We start from the raw sequence: 17,453 nt of genomic DNA on the forward strand, positions 1-17,453 counted from the left end.
GTTTCACATTTCTCACTTACCGCTGTTCTGTTTAAAAACAAAAAAACAAATGTCTGCTGTCTCTCCGGTTTTGAGTGCAGGACTCGCTCGAGCTTCACATGGTGCGGCTAGAACTGGAGGATGTGGAGAAGCATATCCGCGGCCTACTCGACAAGCAGGCCCAGCTGCTGGAGCGACAAACTGCGCTGGAAACATCTTGTGCCTCTGCTCACATATCCAAGGTAAGCACACAGCGTGGTATTTCCACTCCCAGCCCCTCTACGCCATGTGTTTCTCTGTGCAGGGACCGTGCACCTAGGACTTTCCCAGCCATGGTCTCAGTCACGCCGGCGCCAACACACCTCGGGCCTTGGGTGAACCAGCGGCGAAAGGCGCGGGCTGGACCCTCTCCACCTCCGGTGTTCGAGATTCCAACCAGGAACCGCTTCGCCCCTCTCCGCCAGACCACTCCGCCCCACTCCGCTGTGATCCTCGGGGACTCCATTGTGCGGAACGTCTGTGTAGCCTCATCTAAAGGTAAGGTGCGCAGACACTGTTTTTCTGGTGCTTGTGTCCTTGATGTCGCTGTGCAGGTATCTGGAATCCTGAAGAAGGACGAGCGCGTTGGAGCGGTTGTGCTGCACGCGGGGACGAACGACACCAGGCTGCGGCAGACGGAGGTTCTGAAGAGGGACTTCTCCAGCCTGATCGAGACGGTACGAGGCAGATCACCCACCGCGAAGATCATCGTCTCTGGACCTCTTCCCACATACAGACGTGGAGCAGAAAAGTTCAGTAGACTTCTAGCATTAAATGATTGGTTAGTCACTTGGTGTAATGAGCAGAATCTGGTGTTTGTCAATAACTGGAATCTGTTCTGGGAGCGTCCTAGGTTGTTTCGTCCTGATGGACTGCACCCCAGCAGCCTTGGAGCGGAACTGCTTTCAGACAACATTTCCAAGGCGCTACACTCCAAGTGGCTGCCTACTGTAAGTACATCTTCCAATAATAACATTCAGTATAATCAACGTTCAATTAAAAATCCGGCAAAGGTAATACATACTATAGAGACTGTGTCTGTTCCCCGAGCTATACAAATATATAGAAAATCTCGGAAAGTCTATCTTTGTAACCTAATTAACACAAAATTAAATCATATTGAATGCACAGCCAGCACTTTTGATCTGAGGCTAGGACTATTAAACATTAGATCTCTTGTGTCTAAGGCTCTTATTGTTAACGACATCATTACTGATCAGGAATGTAATTTAATGTGTTTAACAGAAACTTGGATTAAACCAAACGAGTACATGGCATTAAATGAAGCCAGTCCTCCTGGATACAGTTATGTACATCAGCCTCGTTCAACTGGTAGAGGAGGAGGTGTTGGACTCATCCATAGTAAAAATCTAGTCGTCACACAAAAACCTAAGCATAAATTTAATTCTTTTGAAATTCTTTATACCAGTATAAGTTATGTAGCCACAGAAAATAAGTCAATTCATCTAATTATTATTTACAGACCCCCAGGGCCATATACTGAATTTCTTAGTGAATTTGCAGACTTTGTCTCAAACCTGGTTGTGTCTGTATATAAAGCATTCATCGTCGGAAACTTTAATATTAATTTTGATAACCTGGGAGACCCTCTAAGATTAGCGGTTGTGTCCATCTTAGATTCAGTAGGGATTAATCAGAACGTAATCGGGCCTACTCATAATGGTGGTCACACTCTTGACCTCATACTAACATACGGACTAAGTATAGAAAATATTATCATTTTTCCGCAGTCTGAAGTTGTCTCAGACCATTATCTTATCTCGTTCATAATACGTATTGATCATAATATTTCCACCTCGCCTCGCTACCGCATAAAACGTACCTACACATCAGCTACTGCACCGAGCTTCATAAATAACCTCGCAGAAACATCAATTAGATTTGGATCACCGTCAGATCACACAGAACTCGATCAGGCGACTGAAAGCTTGGAGTCAACACTCCGCTACACGCTAGATAGAGTGGCTCCACTCAAAAGGAAAATAATTAGAGAGAAAAAATTAGCACCCTGGTATAACGATCAAACGCGAACCTTAAAACAGACAACTCGACAATTAGAACGTAAATGGCGTCAAACCAAACTGGTGATATTTCAAACAGCGTGGAAGGAGAGCCTACTGAAATATAGGAAATCTCTTGGCGATGCTAGAAAAATCTATTTCTCCACCTTAATAGGAGACAACAAAAACAATTCTAGATTCCTTTTCAACACAGTAGCAAAATGAACTAGGAATAAAACCACTACAGAGAGAAACACTCAATCATTACATATCAATGAAAAATTTCATGAAATCTTCACTGCTAAGGTTGAAAATATTAGACGTGAAATACAGGCCATTAAATTAAAACCGGACAGTACTGTAACAAACCCATTACATGACAATGTAGCAATATCCGATCAGTGCTTAGAGTGTTTTGCTCCGCTTAGAGAGACCGAACTAGCTACATTAATCTCTTCAGCCAATTCATCAACTTGCATACTAGATCCCGTACCTACATGCTTGTTTAAACAGATTTGTCCAGGAGTAATTGAACCACTTCTAAATAGAATCAATTCTTCCCTAAGCACTGGCTATGTACCTAAATCACTTAAATTTGCAGTTATTAAGCCCTTGATTAAAAAACCTGATCTTGACCCGTCTCAATTGTCCAACTATAGACCAATATCAGATCTCCCCTTCATCTCTAAGATTTTAGAAAAGGTTGTAGCAAAGCAGTTATGCTCGTACTTAGATAGGAATAACATTCATGAAATGTATCAGTCAGGATTTAGACCTCATCATAACACAGAGACAGCGTTAGTTAAAGTAGTAAATGACCTTCCACTGACCTGTGATCAGGGTTGTGTCTCGCTGCTTGTGTTACTCGACCTTAGTGCAGCTTTTGATACTATAGATCATACTATTCTACTTGATAGATTCGAAAATGTTGTTGGTATTAAGGGAACAGTCCTCTCCTGGCTCAGGTCTTATCTGACCGATCGTTATCAGTTCGTAGATGTAAATGGTGATTTCTCCATGCGTACTGAGGTTACTTTTGGAGTTCCACAGGGTTCTGTTTTAGGCCCACTGCTCTTTACTTTATATATGCTACCCCTAGGTCAAATTATTCGTAAACATGGAATTGGCTTCCACTGTTATGCTGATGATACACAGTTGTATGTTTCAGCGAAGCCAGAGGACAGACAGAAGCTTAGTAAAGTTGAGGATTGTGTAAAGGACATTAGACGTTGGATGTTAATTAACTTCCTTCTACTTAATTCTGATAAAACAGAAATACTTTTATTAGGCCCACGTGTAGCTAGAAGTATTCTTTCTGATCACATGGTTACTCTGGATGGTCTTTCTGTTTCATCATGTACAGCAGTTAAAGACCTTGGAGTGATTATTGACTCCAGCCTATCATTTGATGCTCATGTAGATAATATTACTAGGATAGCCTTTTTTCATCTCAGAAATATTTCTAAAATAAGAAACATATTGTCACTACATGATGCGGAAATACTAGTTCATGCATTTGTCACCTCTAGATTAGATTACTGTAATGCCAAACTGTCTGGATGTTCCAGTAGGAACATAAATAAGCTCCAGTTAGTCCAGAATGCAGCTGCTAGAGTCCTAACTAGAACTAGAAGATACGACCATATCACACCGATATTATCAATACTGCATTGGCTCCCAGTAAAATCTCGCATTAACTATAAAATACTTTTATTAACCTATAAAGCACTAAATGGTCTCGCGCCACAATATCTAAGCGATCTTTTGGTTTTATATGATCCGCCACGCCTACTTAGGTCAAAAGATGCAGGCTATCTGACGGTACCTCGAATAGTGAAGGCTACAGCAGGGGGAAGAGCTTTCTCTTATAGAGCCCCACAGTTATGGAACAGTCTTCCTATTAGTGTTCGGGACTCAGACACAGTCTCAGTGTTTAAGTCTAGGCTTAAAACGTATTTGTTTACTCAAGCCTACCCTGACTAGATTCTGTTCTACTACTTCACAGTCATAATTATCTTTTTTCTCCCTCTCTCCTTTCGCCGAGCCCCACACGAATTTATGGAGATACTAGAGATCCAGATCCTTTCTGCCTCTGGATGGAGCTCAAATCTTCTTTAATTCCAGACTGCTGGGACTACGGCTGCTCCTAACGCCATACACACTTCATATAAATCCATAATGAACTTTTTCACACTAACTGTTGTTACCCAGATGAGGATGGGTTCCCTTCTGAGTCGGGTTCCTCTCAAGGTTTCTTCCTCTTAAAACATCTTAGGGAGCTTTTCCTTGCCACTGTCGCCACTCAGTGGCTTGCTCAGTTGGGATAAATTCGCACCTTTAATATCTGTATACCATGTTGATATTTCTGTAAAGCTGCTTTGAGACAATGTCTATTGTAAAAAGCGCTATACAAATAAAATTGAATTGAATTGAATTGAATGCTGGAATGTGCTGTTATAGGAAAATAATCAACTGACATGAAATGGCGGAACTGCTATTACCCTGACGTTGATTTTTTTAAAAAATTATTATTATTATTATTATTATTATTATTATTATTATTATTTTTAAACACAACAGCCAGTCTCAGTGCTTCATTCTTTTTAAACCCACAACAGTTATTTATTAAGTCGTAAGACAAGTCATACATTTTATCATTCATTGTTCCATTTAATTCCCTACGCTACAGTTGCTCCACTCAAAAGAATTAGAGAGGAAAAAACTAGCACTCTGGTATAATGATCAAACGCGTACCTTAAAACAGACCATACTGGATTGCATACTATATCCCGTACCTACATGTTTGTTTAAACAGTTTTGTCCTACAGTAATTGAACCACTTTTAAATATAATCAATTCTTCCCTTAGCACTGGCTATGTACCTAAATCACTTAAATTAACAGTTATTTTATTTATTAGTTAGTTGTTTGCATTAAGGGAACGGTCCTCTCCTGGCTCAGGTCTTATTTGACCAATCGTTATCAGTTCGTACACGTAAATGGAGACTTCTCCACGCATACCGAGGTTAAATTTGGTGTTCCACAAGGTTCTGTTTTAGGCCCACTGCTTTATACTTTATATATGCTACCTCTAGGTCAAATTATTCGTAAACATGGAATTAGCTTCCACTGTTATGCTGATGATACACAGTTGTATATTTCAGCGAAGCCAGAGGACAGACAGCAGCTTAATAAAGCTGAGGATTGTGTAAAGGACATTAGATGGTGGATGCTAACTAACTTCCTTTTACTTACTTCTGATAAGACAGAAGTACTTGTATTAGGACCACGTGTAGCTAGAAGTATTCTTTCTGATCACATGGTTACTCTGGATGGTCTTTCTGTTTCATCATGTGCAGCAGTTAAAGACCTTGGAGTGATTATTGACTCCAGCCTATCATTTGATGCTCATGTAGATAATATTACTAGGATAGCCTTTTTTCATGTCTGGATGTTCCAGTAGGAATATAAATAAGCTCCAGTTAGTCCAGAATGCAGCTGCTAGAGTCCTAACTAGAACCAGAAGATATGACCATATCACCCTGATCTTATCAACACCACATTGGCTCCCAGTGAAATCTCGCATTGATTATAAAATACTATTATTAACCTATAAAGCACTGAACGGTCTCGTGCCACAGTATCTAAGCGACCTTTTGGTTTTCTGTGATCCGCCATGCCTACTTAGGTCAAAAGATGCAGGCTATTTGACGGTACCTCGAATAGCAAAGGCTACAGCAGGGGGAAGAGCTTTCTCTTATAGAGCCCCACTGTTATGGAACAGTCTTCCAATTAGTGTTCGGGACTCAGACACAGTCTCAGTGTTTAAGTCTAGGTTTAAAACGTATTTGTTTACTCAAGCCTACCCGGACTAGACTTTCTGTTACGCTAAGCACAATCCTAATAATCTTTTCTCTCCCTCTCTCCTTCTGTCGAGCCACACACGATGTGTGATTTATGGAGATACTAGAGATCCTGATCCGTTTCGGATGTCCTACCTCTGGATGGAGCGCTCATCTACTCCAATTCCAGATTGCTGGGACTACAGCTGCTCTTAAGGCCAAACAGACTTCATATAAATCCATAATGAACTTTTTCACTTGTTACCCAGATGAGGACGGGTTCCCTTCTGAGTCTGGTTCCTCTCAAGGTTTCTTCCTATTAACACCTTAGGGAGTTTTTCCTTGCCACCGTCGCCACTCAGTGGCTTGCTCAGTTGGGATAAATTTGCACCTTTAATATCTGTATACCATGTTGATATTTCTGTAAAGCTGCTTTGAGACAATGTCTATTGTAAAAATGTGCTATACAAATAAAATTTGAATTGAATTGAATTAATGTTGGGGAATATCCATGGAACAAATTAGTCTATTGAAGTTAATAAAACAAACATGTGGCTTGTCACATTCCTGAGAAACCACAAATGTCAAAGTCCTGAAGAGGTTCTAGTGTCTGAAAATGACGAGGAACAGCTTTACCTCTCGAGTGTTACAAGGTGGGCCTCCGAAACGTCTTCCGCAATGTTAAATAAACGTCTCCTCATAGAAAACTTCACCATATCAACAACTGGCATACAAGTCCAAGTGTAAATTGATATATAAGCGAGGTACATTAACATAAATGTGATTTGCCTTAAAGTTGGAACAACAGTCTGTGCTGCTGTAGTATTCTATAAATCACACCTTCAGCCCAATCACATTTGAGATCATCTCTTTGCCATAAAATTGAGTAACTTGAAGATATTTGCTCAGTATCTAGAGCTTAAACATGGGAATGAGTTCAATTCTACAAGTTTTCCACATAAGGAGTAGATCTATTTTTAAAGAGTGACGTAGCTTTCTTTCCAGCCATGAGGCCTGGATCCTTCCTTCTGTTTATACTTTGAAATATTAAAAGACATATTTCTCATGAGGTTTCAAACATTTTTTTTTTATTATTTAAATGTATTTGTTTGAAGCAATATACAGTGCCCTGTACTAATATTGGCACCCTTGGTAAATATGAGCAAAGAGGGCTGTGAAAAATTGTCTACTGTTTAACTGTTTGATCTTCTGTTCAAAAAGTTCACAAAAATAGTCTGTTCTCCTGGACATCAAACAATTGCAAACATAACACAGGTTTATATATATATATATATATATATATATATATATATATATATATATATATATATATATATATATATATATATATATATAATCTTTGTTAAATATAGATGTGCAACAGTTATTGGCTCCCCTATGAATTCATATGAGCAAAATATATTTTTCTATGATGGATTGGCACCCTGTCCAGGGTGTACCCTGAGTTGTTCCCTATGCTCCATGGGATAGGCTCCAGGTTCCCTGTGTCCCTGAAGGATAAACGGTACAGAAGATGGATAGATGTTTCTTTTCCTGGAGGTATACCCTTAAATGCTTGTTTCTCAGACTTTTTGTATAGGTAAAATTAATTTCAAATGTAATCTAACCACAAACACAAGTGTAACACTGTCTCACTTCACTGTCTGTGTGTGTGTGTGTGGGGTGGGGGGGGGGGGTTAAGGGGGGGTCTATTGGTGGTCCCTTTTAATTAATACATGTGGTAATGGGGGGCTTATTTATAGAAACACTCAGTAACTATAAAATACACCAAGGTGCATCTGTTAAAATATTCACAGAGTCCATCCATCCATCCATCCATCTTATACCGCTTACTCCTTGTCAGAGTCACAGGGAACCTGGAGCCTATCCCAGGGAGCATCAGGCACAAGGCGGGGTACATCCTGGACAGGGTGCCAGTCCATCACAGAGCACAATTCATTCACAGGGTGTACCATGCAATGTAGGAGTACCTAATAAAGTTCTCACTGAGTGTGTATCTAATGAACACTTTACAACTTCCCTCCTGTAGACATGCCCTATGGCAGTATTTTTTTTATTTATTTTTTTTATGTTTGGTGAATGGGTGTGTAGAGAAAGCTGTTTTTACTTGTGAAATGTTTTTAAAACCAGCCCAAGCACATATAGCCCAAGCACATTTATTTGTCTCCCACAAAATCCAAACAAACGGCATCCCGAAGGGAAAACTGACTAAAAAAAAAAAAAAAAAGATTAAAAAAAAACTTGGTTAATGGCCAATGCTTCAAAACTTAGTGCGCATGTGCGTTTGTTAAAGTGGGGGCGTTCTTCTTAACCTAAAATGGCCACACGCACGTCACGTGACCCGTCAAAGCCCAAAGGAGGCGGAGCTATAAGACGGAAACAAAAATATACGCAGGTCCGGTCGGTTTCACCGGAATCACTGTGCGGGTCTCTACGTCTGAGCTGCAAACAAACAAACAAACAAACGCAGAAGCTCGTTTCTCTGGTTTTTCCGCATCGGAACCGTGAACTTGGATAGTTTTCGGCAAACACCGAACAGAAGGTGAGCGAGTCATCGCGAGAAAAGGCGTGGATATGAAAAGCATCTCGAACGACTAGGATGTCAGGCTGGGGGTCTTGTAGTCATCATTAATTCTACGTAAGGGCGTAACGTAGACACACTGTTAGACACACTGTTATAAGCTATAGAGAGCATGGACAGGAAGTTAGAAAAATGTTTAGGACACAGCGAATGTCTTGGACGCTGAATGTGTTAGCTGTCTGTCTGTCTGTCTGTCTGTTCTGAAGATGTGTAGCGTTGCTAATCATTCACTTCAGGAAACGATTTCATTCTGTCGAGTTAAAAAAGAGCCGTGTTTTGTTTTTATTTTCGGTTGTTTTGGAGAGTAAAAATTTTTTTTTTAACCCTGGACATAACATTAAATTAGCTTAGCTGGGTATCTAGTTGTCATGTTTGTTTTGGGTGTGAAGTTTTTATTCGTGTCTGACGTGGCTAGTGAAAAGCGTCTCTTTTACAGCTGACTGAACTTAGTGCGTTAATTTGTTGTTTTTTATCTATATATTTCACTTGTCAGTGTTGATATAATATTGTTTTTGGGGGGTTGTATTAATCTTCTACATCATAATGAGCTGTTTTGACGTTTGTTCTTTCAGTTTTTGTCAACCCGAGATGTGCAATGAAACCCACTCATAAAGGCGGGGAAACCCAACCGTGTAAGTATCAGGCGAGGCTACAGAGCCAGGTACCTCCTTCTGAATTAACATATTTTAATAATAATAATAATAATAATAATAACCTCAGCTTTCACCATTGAGAACACTACTTAAATGAATGTGTGGTGGGAATCATTCCAATTCATGTGGAACCCTAAAGCTGTCTGCTCTTTAAGACTACTAGTCCAATCATCCTCTCAGCCAACATCCTCATTCATTGGGAAACGTCTAGAAAGAGCTTTCTAAACGTATCCCTGATTACACCTAGTGGTCAAACAACAGAACTGCAGCAAATGCTAATAGAAGCCCATTGGGGCAGAGTTCATACTCCCCCATACTGTCGCTCCTCTATGGAAAATGATTTCAGTGGGCTGAAATATTTAATTCTAATTATCTTTCTCTTCTTTTTGTGGAGGAGAAAAGGTAATGTAAGTGTAGTCAATGTGTCTATGATGTACAGAGCCATTTCAAAAATTTAGAGACAGATTATGGAGTGGATGTCCGTACAACTGAAACGCCCAAGCACCAAGGCTTGTTAATGACGCACAGAGATGCACACACACTCACGCACATGTGACACACCTGCTGTGTGTCACAAAAAAGAGCAAACGTTCGTTTGAAATATTCCAAGTTGCTAGACTGTACACTGTCTAAGTGCATGTTGTCTTCTCTCAACTGCATATCGCAGAGATACTCACAAGATAGTAGCCTAGTCTAGAGGTCAACTGATTGATGACTAATCATTTCTGATATCCAATTGCTGGAACTATTAGTTATCCGCAAAATTCCACACCTATAGTTTTTCCTGATTGGATCTGTTGTGGGACTGGCTGAGAAGGGTGTGCCATTGTTAAAGCATGAGAGTGGCCTCTAGAGGTGAAATAAAAATTCACTGACTTTTTGTTTTTGTTTTTGTTTTTTTTAAATTAATTTAAAAAAATTATTTAAAAAAAAATTCAGTTTGGATGCCTCTTATTAGTTTCAAGTGTTACTTTTTGGTTCAGTTTGGATGTATATATTTTCATCCAACTTCTACTGCTTTATTTACTTTAATTTGTATTAATAATTTAGCTATAAATATTTATTTCATTTAAAAAGTACAGTACACTTTCATGGTACAGTCAATACTGTGTATTTTTGTAAAAGTTCAGCATTTTTTATTTTTTATTTTTTTTTTACACTTTGAGTGTTATATTTTCATTCAGTATCAATTTTAAAACCTATCGGTTGACTAATCAGTTATCAGCAGGTACTTGGTTATTGGTAAAATTTACTACCGGTCGACCTCCTAGCCTATGCGCATAGTTCAAGTGTGACCCTCCTTGTTTGTGTTTTCTGCTAGTGGCCATGAACAACGAACTGAACGTTCCTGCGGCCTCGTCCACAGCCGGGATGTCTGGTCGGCTCCAGGACGGTAGCGGGATGGATTATCGGGACTGGGTCCGGCGCAGCTATCTAGAGCTGGTGACCTCCAACCATCACTCGGTGCAGGCGCTCTCCTGGAGGAAGCTCTACCTGAGCAGGGCCAAGCTCAAAGCGTCCAGCCGCACATCGGCTTTGCTGTCCGGCTTCGCCATGGTCAGTAGGCATGCTGCAATGGGAATCGTTTGTGTGCTTCCATCAACTAGCTTTCTTGTGAATACGATAATGTGATCACGAGGTCCAGTAGGAATTTTTTTTTTTTTCTTAAATATTTATCCTCTTCTGTATGTTGGGGGAGATAAATGCAGCTGTATAGAAATCTCTGTTTTAGTCATGAGATTAGCACAGTATCTCACACAAGCCTATGAAAACAAGTCATTCATCTCCCTGGTTGTGTCTCTGATGACTGTTATTTGAATGCTGTGAAAGTTTTTACTGAAATTTTCCATACACTGCTGGCAGGTAGCCATGGTGGAGGTGCAGCTGGAGGTGCAGTACAACTACCCTCGTGCTCTGCTGGTGGGCTTCAGCGTGTGCACCACGGTGCTGGTGGCTGTTCACTTGTTCGCACTACTCATTAGCACGTGCATCCTGCCCAACGTGGAGGCAGTGAGCAACATCCACAACCTGAACTCGGTGTGCGAGTCGCCGCATGAGCGCATGCACCACTACATCGAGCTGGCCTGGGGCTTTTCTACGGCGCTCGGCATCTTGCTCTTCCTCGCTGAGGTTGTGCTGCTCTGCTGGATCAAGTTCCTGCCCGTGGACTCGGGGACCTTTCCTAAATCAGGGGCAGAGGGTGTGCCGGGATCAACGGCATCCGTTCCTGAGCCGGGCTACAGTGGCTGGCAGGCGGCACTTGCCTCCACTATAATCATGGTGCCCGTGGGGCTCATCTTCGTCATATTCACTGTGCACTTCTATCGCTCACTGGTGCGCCACAAGACCAATCGCCACGACCAGGAGATCGAGGAGCTGCACAAGATCAAGGTGCAGCTGGATGGCCATGAACGTGGCTTACAAGCAGTGTGATCTTCAGGGATTTTTTTTTTTTTGCTTGTTTTTTTGCAGCACCCTCTTTATGCCTTTAACTTTGCTCATTGTTGAATTCTTTTCCTTTTTTAAAGCAAATGCGACAGTGTCTTGTGTGGCTTGTTTACAGAATTGCAGCAAGGGCTAATTTTTTCTGCTTGTTTGGATTTTTCTAATGGTTTAAGAGTTTCTATCAGCTTATATTGCCATGCTTCAAGGCCCAGTTAATGCTTTTATAGGATTATTTTACTCTTTGGTTCCCAGGTTTGTTAGCAGTGTGGTGTTTATACAGGGGTGGACAAATCATCATTTCATTACCTAGCCCATTGGGTAAGTAAAAGTGCCAATGTGCTGTCCTGGTTTCCTAAAAAAATAATTTGCCTAGACTGAAAAGTGGTAGCTGACACAATGGCAAATTTAGCTAGTTAAGTGCATCGATACACATTGAGAGAAACAAATGAGTATACGATCGTGCAGCACATCATCTTTACTCCCTCAGCAAGTCGTTGGCTGACGCTACGGTCACAGGATCACGCGTGAAAGATTTTATTTGTGTCTCTCAGTATGTTTAAAACCAATGCAATGTGAACATGCCATCTGCTTGTCCTGGGTTACTAATTCGTCCACCCCTGTTTGTTGAGTATGCCAAAAATGTATCCTAGAATACGTATGGATACAAATGACCCAGCAGTTAAGAGTTATTAGAAGCTATGTAGGCTGATATGACAAAGTGTGCCGGCTATGCAGCAGCGATAAATCATGTCTGTGTATCATCAGAGCTTCCACTTCTTGGTTTTTATTATTTATTTATTTTTCAATGATGTAGTGTTGCGTAATTTTTATACCAAGGAGTCGAGACTCTTCACTCTTACAACCTGTTGTTACAGTTCATGTCTTTAAAATTATTCAAAAGTACCATTTAATAACCACCACTACACTAACAGTCTTAAGCTCTTAAGAGTTACAGCTCTGTTTATTTAAAAAAAAAAAAAAAAAAAACACACACATTTCAGTATTTATAAGTAGTCAGTTTGGAAGCACAAACCAGAATCTTAGTGTCATTAGGCTTTCCAGTGTGTGTGTCAGTTTGCATTATAGATGGTTTACATTAGGAAATGGTTGAGCATTTGTACCGAGCATTTTATTTATTTTTTTTATATATATATATTGAACAATCCCATCTTAAACTGGTGCCATCACTTAGGAGACGCAAGTGGACCGTACGAGACTAGGCTGATCTTCGTGCAGCAAGCTCAAGATGCTTCCTCTGAACTTTCGCATGCTGTTTATGTAACAGGAACACACGAGGACGACATTCCAAAGTGTTTTGACCAACAAATGCCTGCCTTATCTCAAATACAAGACATGAAAGTGCACTTGTAGCCTAGCAGGATTCAGAGTCGTATTTCATAAAAGGTTTTTACGACAAAGCTGTGTTACAACTTTTAGGTCTAATGCAAATACGTGCGTGGGGTCGTGTTTATCAATGCACAAACTACTATTTATGTACTATATCCATCGATTATGAAAATCCTAATAATCACTTGGGTGTCCACGTCGTGCCAAAGGCCCTGAAGAGGAACCCTTGACCAAAATAAACATCACAAAATAAATGTCTTGTAGACTTAAGAAAAGCACGTCACTCTACTCTGTGTGGGCAACATGATAAATGATTGTGTGATGATGGACTTCCTGTCAAAGTAGACACACACTCTTTTTGTGCACAACCTATAACCAAGAGAAATGTTTTGTCGTGTCGCATGTCTGTTTTACATTCAGTCAACAAACTTGTGTATGTTAATTTATGTCAAATAAACCCGTTATTTTGTTTACTTTCTATCCATCACACGAGCCATTTATATGCTAAATGACTATATTGCTTAGGTCAGCATATTTGCTGTTCTTGGCATGTTTGATATATTATCTCATTTTATTAGTATAGAGACTAGGTCTAAAAACAATGAGCTGACTGGACAGATATTTTATTGATCGGTCGTCAGTGTATGCGAAGTGAGACTTACTGTAACAGCCAAGCCTGGCATCAAGACAGCTGGTGTGGTGAAAGCACTGTCACTCAGTATGCATGAAAAACTCAGTCTCCTTGGAGACTGATTCAAGTTGGCCTTCGTTTTCAGCTCAGAGTGGGTGAATTCAGGCTATGGAGGAAGTGCCTCGATTCTAGTCTTGGTTTTCTAACCTAGATGACTAGATGTTAGTGAAAGAAGGGCTCATTTGAGTATTTCAGAAGCCTTAGGATTTTCACACGTGACAGTCTCTTAGAGCAGTGGTCACTAACCCTGAACCCTTGCTGGAAACTTTAGCTCCAACCGTAATCATCCCCACCTGACCACCTAATCATTGCCTTAAAAAGTTCTCGATCAATTCAAACAGATGTTAGGTTTTGGTTGAAGATATTAAGGGAGAGGGTTGGTGATCACTACTCTAGAGTTTACAAATCATCCAGTGAGCAGTAGTACTGTGGGTGGAGAGGAGAATGGTCAGACTGGTTCGAGCTGACAAAAAGACAATGGTGACTCAAATCTTAAATAGCCACTCTTTACAACCATGTCGAGGAGAAAAGTATCTCAGAAAACACACCATGTCCAACGTTGAGGTAGATAGATTACAACAGGAAAAGACAACATTGGGTTCTATTTGATAGGTCTTGCTTTGTCATAGTGGTCTAATCACGTAAGCAGGGCTGAAGTCAAGTGAATTATGTTACAAATCTAAACTTTCAAAGCTACATATAAGGTCAAATCAAGTTTAAAACAAGAGTAGATCTGTTTACTGTTGCCCAAATTCCCAACTTGTAATTCCGAGTTGAATGACCAGTGAACATTTCCATGTCTCAGGATGGGTTTTTCAGAGTTCCAAGTAAAACGAATCGCAGCATTAGAGAACTTGTTCATTAATTCATTCGTCTCCAGTAACCGCTTTGTTTTGTTTACTGCAAGTAGTCTAACCTCGGTACCCGGCTAGCTCAGTTGGCATCACATGGGACTCACGATACCAAGATCGTGGGTTTGAGCCCCGGCCACTGGGGGTGCACAGGCTAGTGCACACTCAGTGCTGGTCCTAAGCCCGGATAAATGGGAAGAGTTGCATAAGGAAGAGCATCTGGCATAAAACCTGTGCCAAACCAATATGCAGACAATGGAAGGTGATCCGCTGTGGCGACCCCTAATGAAGAGCAGTCGAAACAACAACAGCTACAGGTAGTCCAACCTTGAGTGCATACTTGATTGAAGCAATACGTATATAACCACTACTTTGAGCAATGGTTGTATAACAACCTGTTGTTTTTTTGCTTATCGAAAAACTTGAGTTAAGCTTTACAAGCACTTAAAAAATAGTTATAGGTTCCAAAAAAATTTAAAAATTGTAATTGTTTAACAATAAAAATGAGTGCAATCTCCCAAAATGGTTTCATTTTTTGCTCAGTTCAATGACTGCCAGTAATTAGTAACTAACTGTAGTCAGGTGAAGCCTAATGAATTTTAATGAGGGAAAGAGTGAAGCCGGGTGCTTCTTGTATAAGAACTTGTGCAGTAGAGCTGTTTCAGTGCTACTGATTGTTGGGTATCATTGAGTTACTGTGAAACCGTACCCATTGTCTAAAAGGTAATCTTGACAACAAATGTTTAATATTTTTCTTTCTTTCTTTTTTTTTTTTTTACAGCCATGTCTGTGCAGGTGTTTTTAAAGACAGTAGACATCCTCCTGACTGCATTTGCATACCAAACAAATCTGGTTTGCTTTGCATGTTGTGCAAAACTGGTGTTTCTGTCAAGCAAACGTGAGGCAGCTATGATGAGTAAAGAAATATGGCTGACTTGGTATTGGTACTTCTGGGTGTCTATGACCAGGGTCTGATTGCATTTAATCTTCTCTCTGAGCTGCAGAGTTGTGTAGGATGATTTTTTTTTTGTTTTGTTTTGTTTTGATTTCTTCCCTCCCTTCTTCTTTCTCTGCAACTTTTTCTCTTCGTGCATTCCAGACTCTGTGACTGAACCAAAGTCTCTCAGGGGGCCTCTTGCTATGAACCTCTGGACGTAGCAGGTCATGGATCTGGGAACAGCTATATTTAGGCTTGCTGAGTGAACCTTCAACTTGAGTTACTTGGTTTGCATCTCAAATTTTATTGTTTCTCCTCTGTGCTGCAATTCTGCAAGGTTGTAATTGCTTCCACACTGTATTGAGCCATGCATATTGGTGTTGAAACTGGAGACTCCTTCCAAAAAAGAGGCATATCACAGAAAATCCCAAACCAATGGATACTTCTATTTTATGTATTTATTTATTTATTTATTTATTATAAGTTACTTCCAGCTTCTGCCCAATTGGAATTAAGAATTGAACAGTGTGGTGTATGGATGAATTTTAGTGTTTTGATTTTTAAGCTGAATCTCAAGCAACTTTTGTTACAAGGTTGTTGAGTGAATGGGATTTTTAAAAACGATCATATCGTAAAACAGTTTAACTTTGTAGCTCATCTTTCCACCTTTTTAAAGATAGCTGTTCCAGTTCACTCCCAAAGGCTTTCTGACATTCAATGTTCTCTCACATCTTGTAGATAGCTGCTTGGTATTGAAGTGATGCTAATTCGTAAACCAGGACTGTGCAGATAAAATCTTCAAGCTAATTTTATTCTAGATAAATTTTTTTGGGGAGGGCCCTTCATCTTTGATTAAATTGGATAAAATATCTTCCCTAATGCTTATACTCCTGTCCTCAGTGACGCCCACGCTTGTTTATTTGGCTTATCAGGCAGGTTAATGATACAACTTCCTGTTGTAGCTCTCAACTGTCCTGCAGAATTTGTGGATACTTACAGGAACAAAGTTGGGGACATAAAAAAACAAAGGAAACTGTGACTAATTGGGGAAATTATAGGCTTTGAAATGCCTTAAAAGTAGTGGTTAACAGTTTTTCTGACATTTTATCAAAATGTAAGTGATTTAAAAAATTTTTTTGGTAATGCCTTACTTGGGTAGAAGCAGGAGGTGCAATTCTTGCAAAAATTAGCTATTTTTATTTGATCTATTTTCTATTGCACGCAATAGATACATATGAAACTCACCTCTTTGACCACCACTTTTTTTTTTTCTTTTTTTTTTTTTCTTTTTTTTTTAAATCATAAGGGGGGTGAATACCAAATTGAAATGCAGCCAACCATTACAGAGCCTCAGACCCATTTGAGTGTCCCATTAAACTTCCTGTGATGGCATCCATCCAGATTGTCATTTCTTCATACTGAGAACAACTTGAATGTAGCATGCTACATGTAGGTCATGTGAAGCGTTTCGTTACCATTTGAAAGAGTTCACGCACTCACTTTGTGTAAAGGAAGAAATATGGATTCTCTCCTCTGAAGCGGGTCATCCAATTTTTCTGCTGTAATTCCTCATATAGTGATATAAACAAAACAATTCCAGTGCACTGCATATACAACTTGTAAAACACGGCTATACTAACTGCTAAATCACAGCATTTTTCTTTAAATCCAAGTACTTCATTTAAAAATACACTCTATATTTACTTAGTTATTTATTTATTTATTTTAAAGCATTAAAATGTTCAGAAAATGCATTTTACATTAGAAAAGTGCACCAAACACTTCAAACAAGTGATGTGTCGTTTGCGAATGAGTCGACTCTTTGAGTCGGCTCTTCTTTGAGTTGACTCCCTCGTGTGAGGCGGGTGTATTATGGTAAGTGGATCAGTTATGGTTACAAATGGAAACAAATCATAATGAACAGACACACTGCAAAAGGCAGGGATACTTGCTGTTTTGTCAGTGCACATGTGTCGTATCTTTCTGATTTAGGTTAAGAACTGCATATGTAAAGTTAATACAAAGGTATTTCACTAAACAATTTCAG

General features: G+C 39.9%; 1 protein-coding gene and 1 non-coding gene across 4 annotated transcripts; both read left to right on the forward strand.

Moving 5' to 3' along the window:
• The first annotated feature begins 8,259 nt into the window (after positions 1-8,259).
• On the forward strand, positions 8,260-13,405 carry orai2 (ORAI calcium release-activated calcium modulator 2). 3 transcript variants are annotated; one of them, XM_017459683.3, is made up of 4 exons: positions 8,260-8,539; positions 9,055-9,114; positions 10,457-10,692; positions 10,999-13,405. In XM_017459683.3, exons 2-4 carry the CDS (start codon positions 9,078-9,080, stop codon positions 11,566-11,568), a joined length of 843 nt encoding a protein of 280 aa, XP_017315172.1. In that variant the 5' UTR covers positions 8,260-8,539; positions 9,055-9,077; the 3' UTR covers positions 11,569-13,405. The 3 variants fall into 3 exon arrangements, with proteins under 3 accessions (XP_017315172.1, XP_017315171.1, XP_017315173.1); XM_017459682.3 differs by having other exon boundaries at positions 8,261-8,443; XM_017459684.3 differs by lacking the exon at positions 8,260-8,539 and adding an exon at positions 8,556-8,931.
• A 1,969-nt stretch (positions 13,406-15,374) lies between these two features.
• Positions 15,375-15,470, forward strand: LOC124626510 (Z30 small nucleolar RNA). Its single transcript, XR_006981377.1, has one exon. It is a non-coding gene; the product is annotated as a Z30 small nucleolar RNA (small nucleolar RNA).
• Positions 15,471-17,453: the final 1,983 nt, after the last annotated feature.

The sequence above is a fragment of the Ictalurus punctatus genome, chromosome 28, assembly GCF_001660625.3.
Source record: "Ictalurus punctatus breed USDA103 chromosome 28, Coco_2.0, whole genome shotgun sequence".
Taxonomy (NCBI): domain Eukaryota; kingdom Metazoa; phylum Chordata; class Actinopteri; order Siluriformes; family Ictaluridae; genus Ictalurus; species Ictalurus punctatus.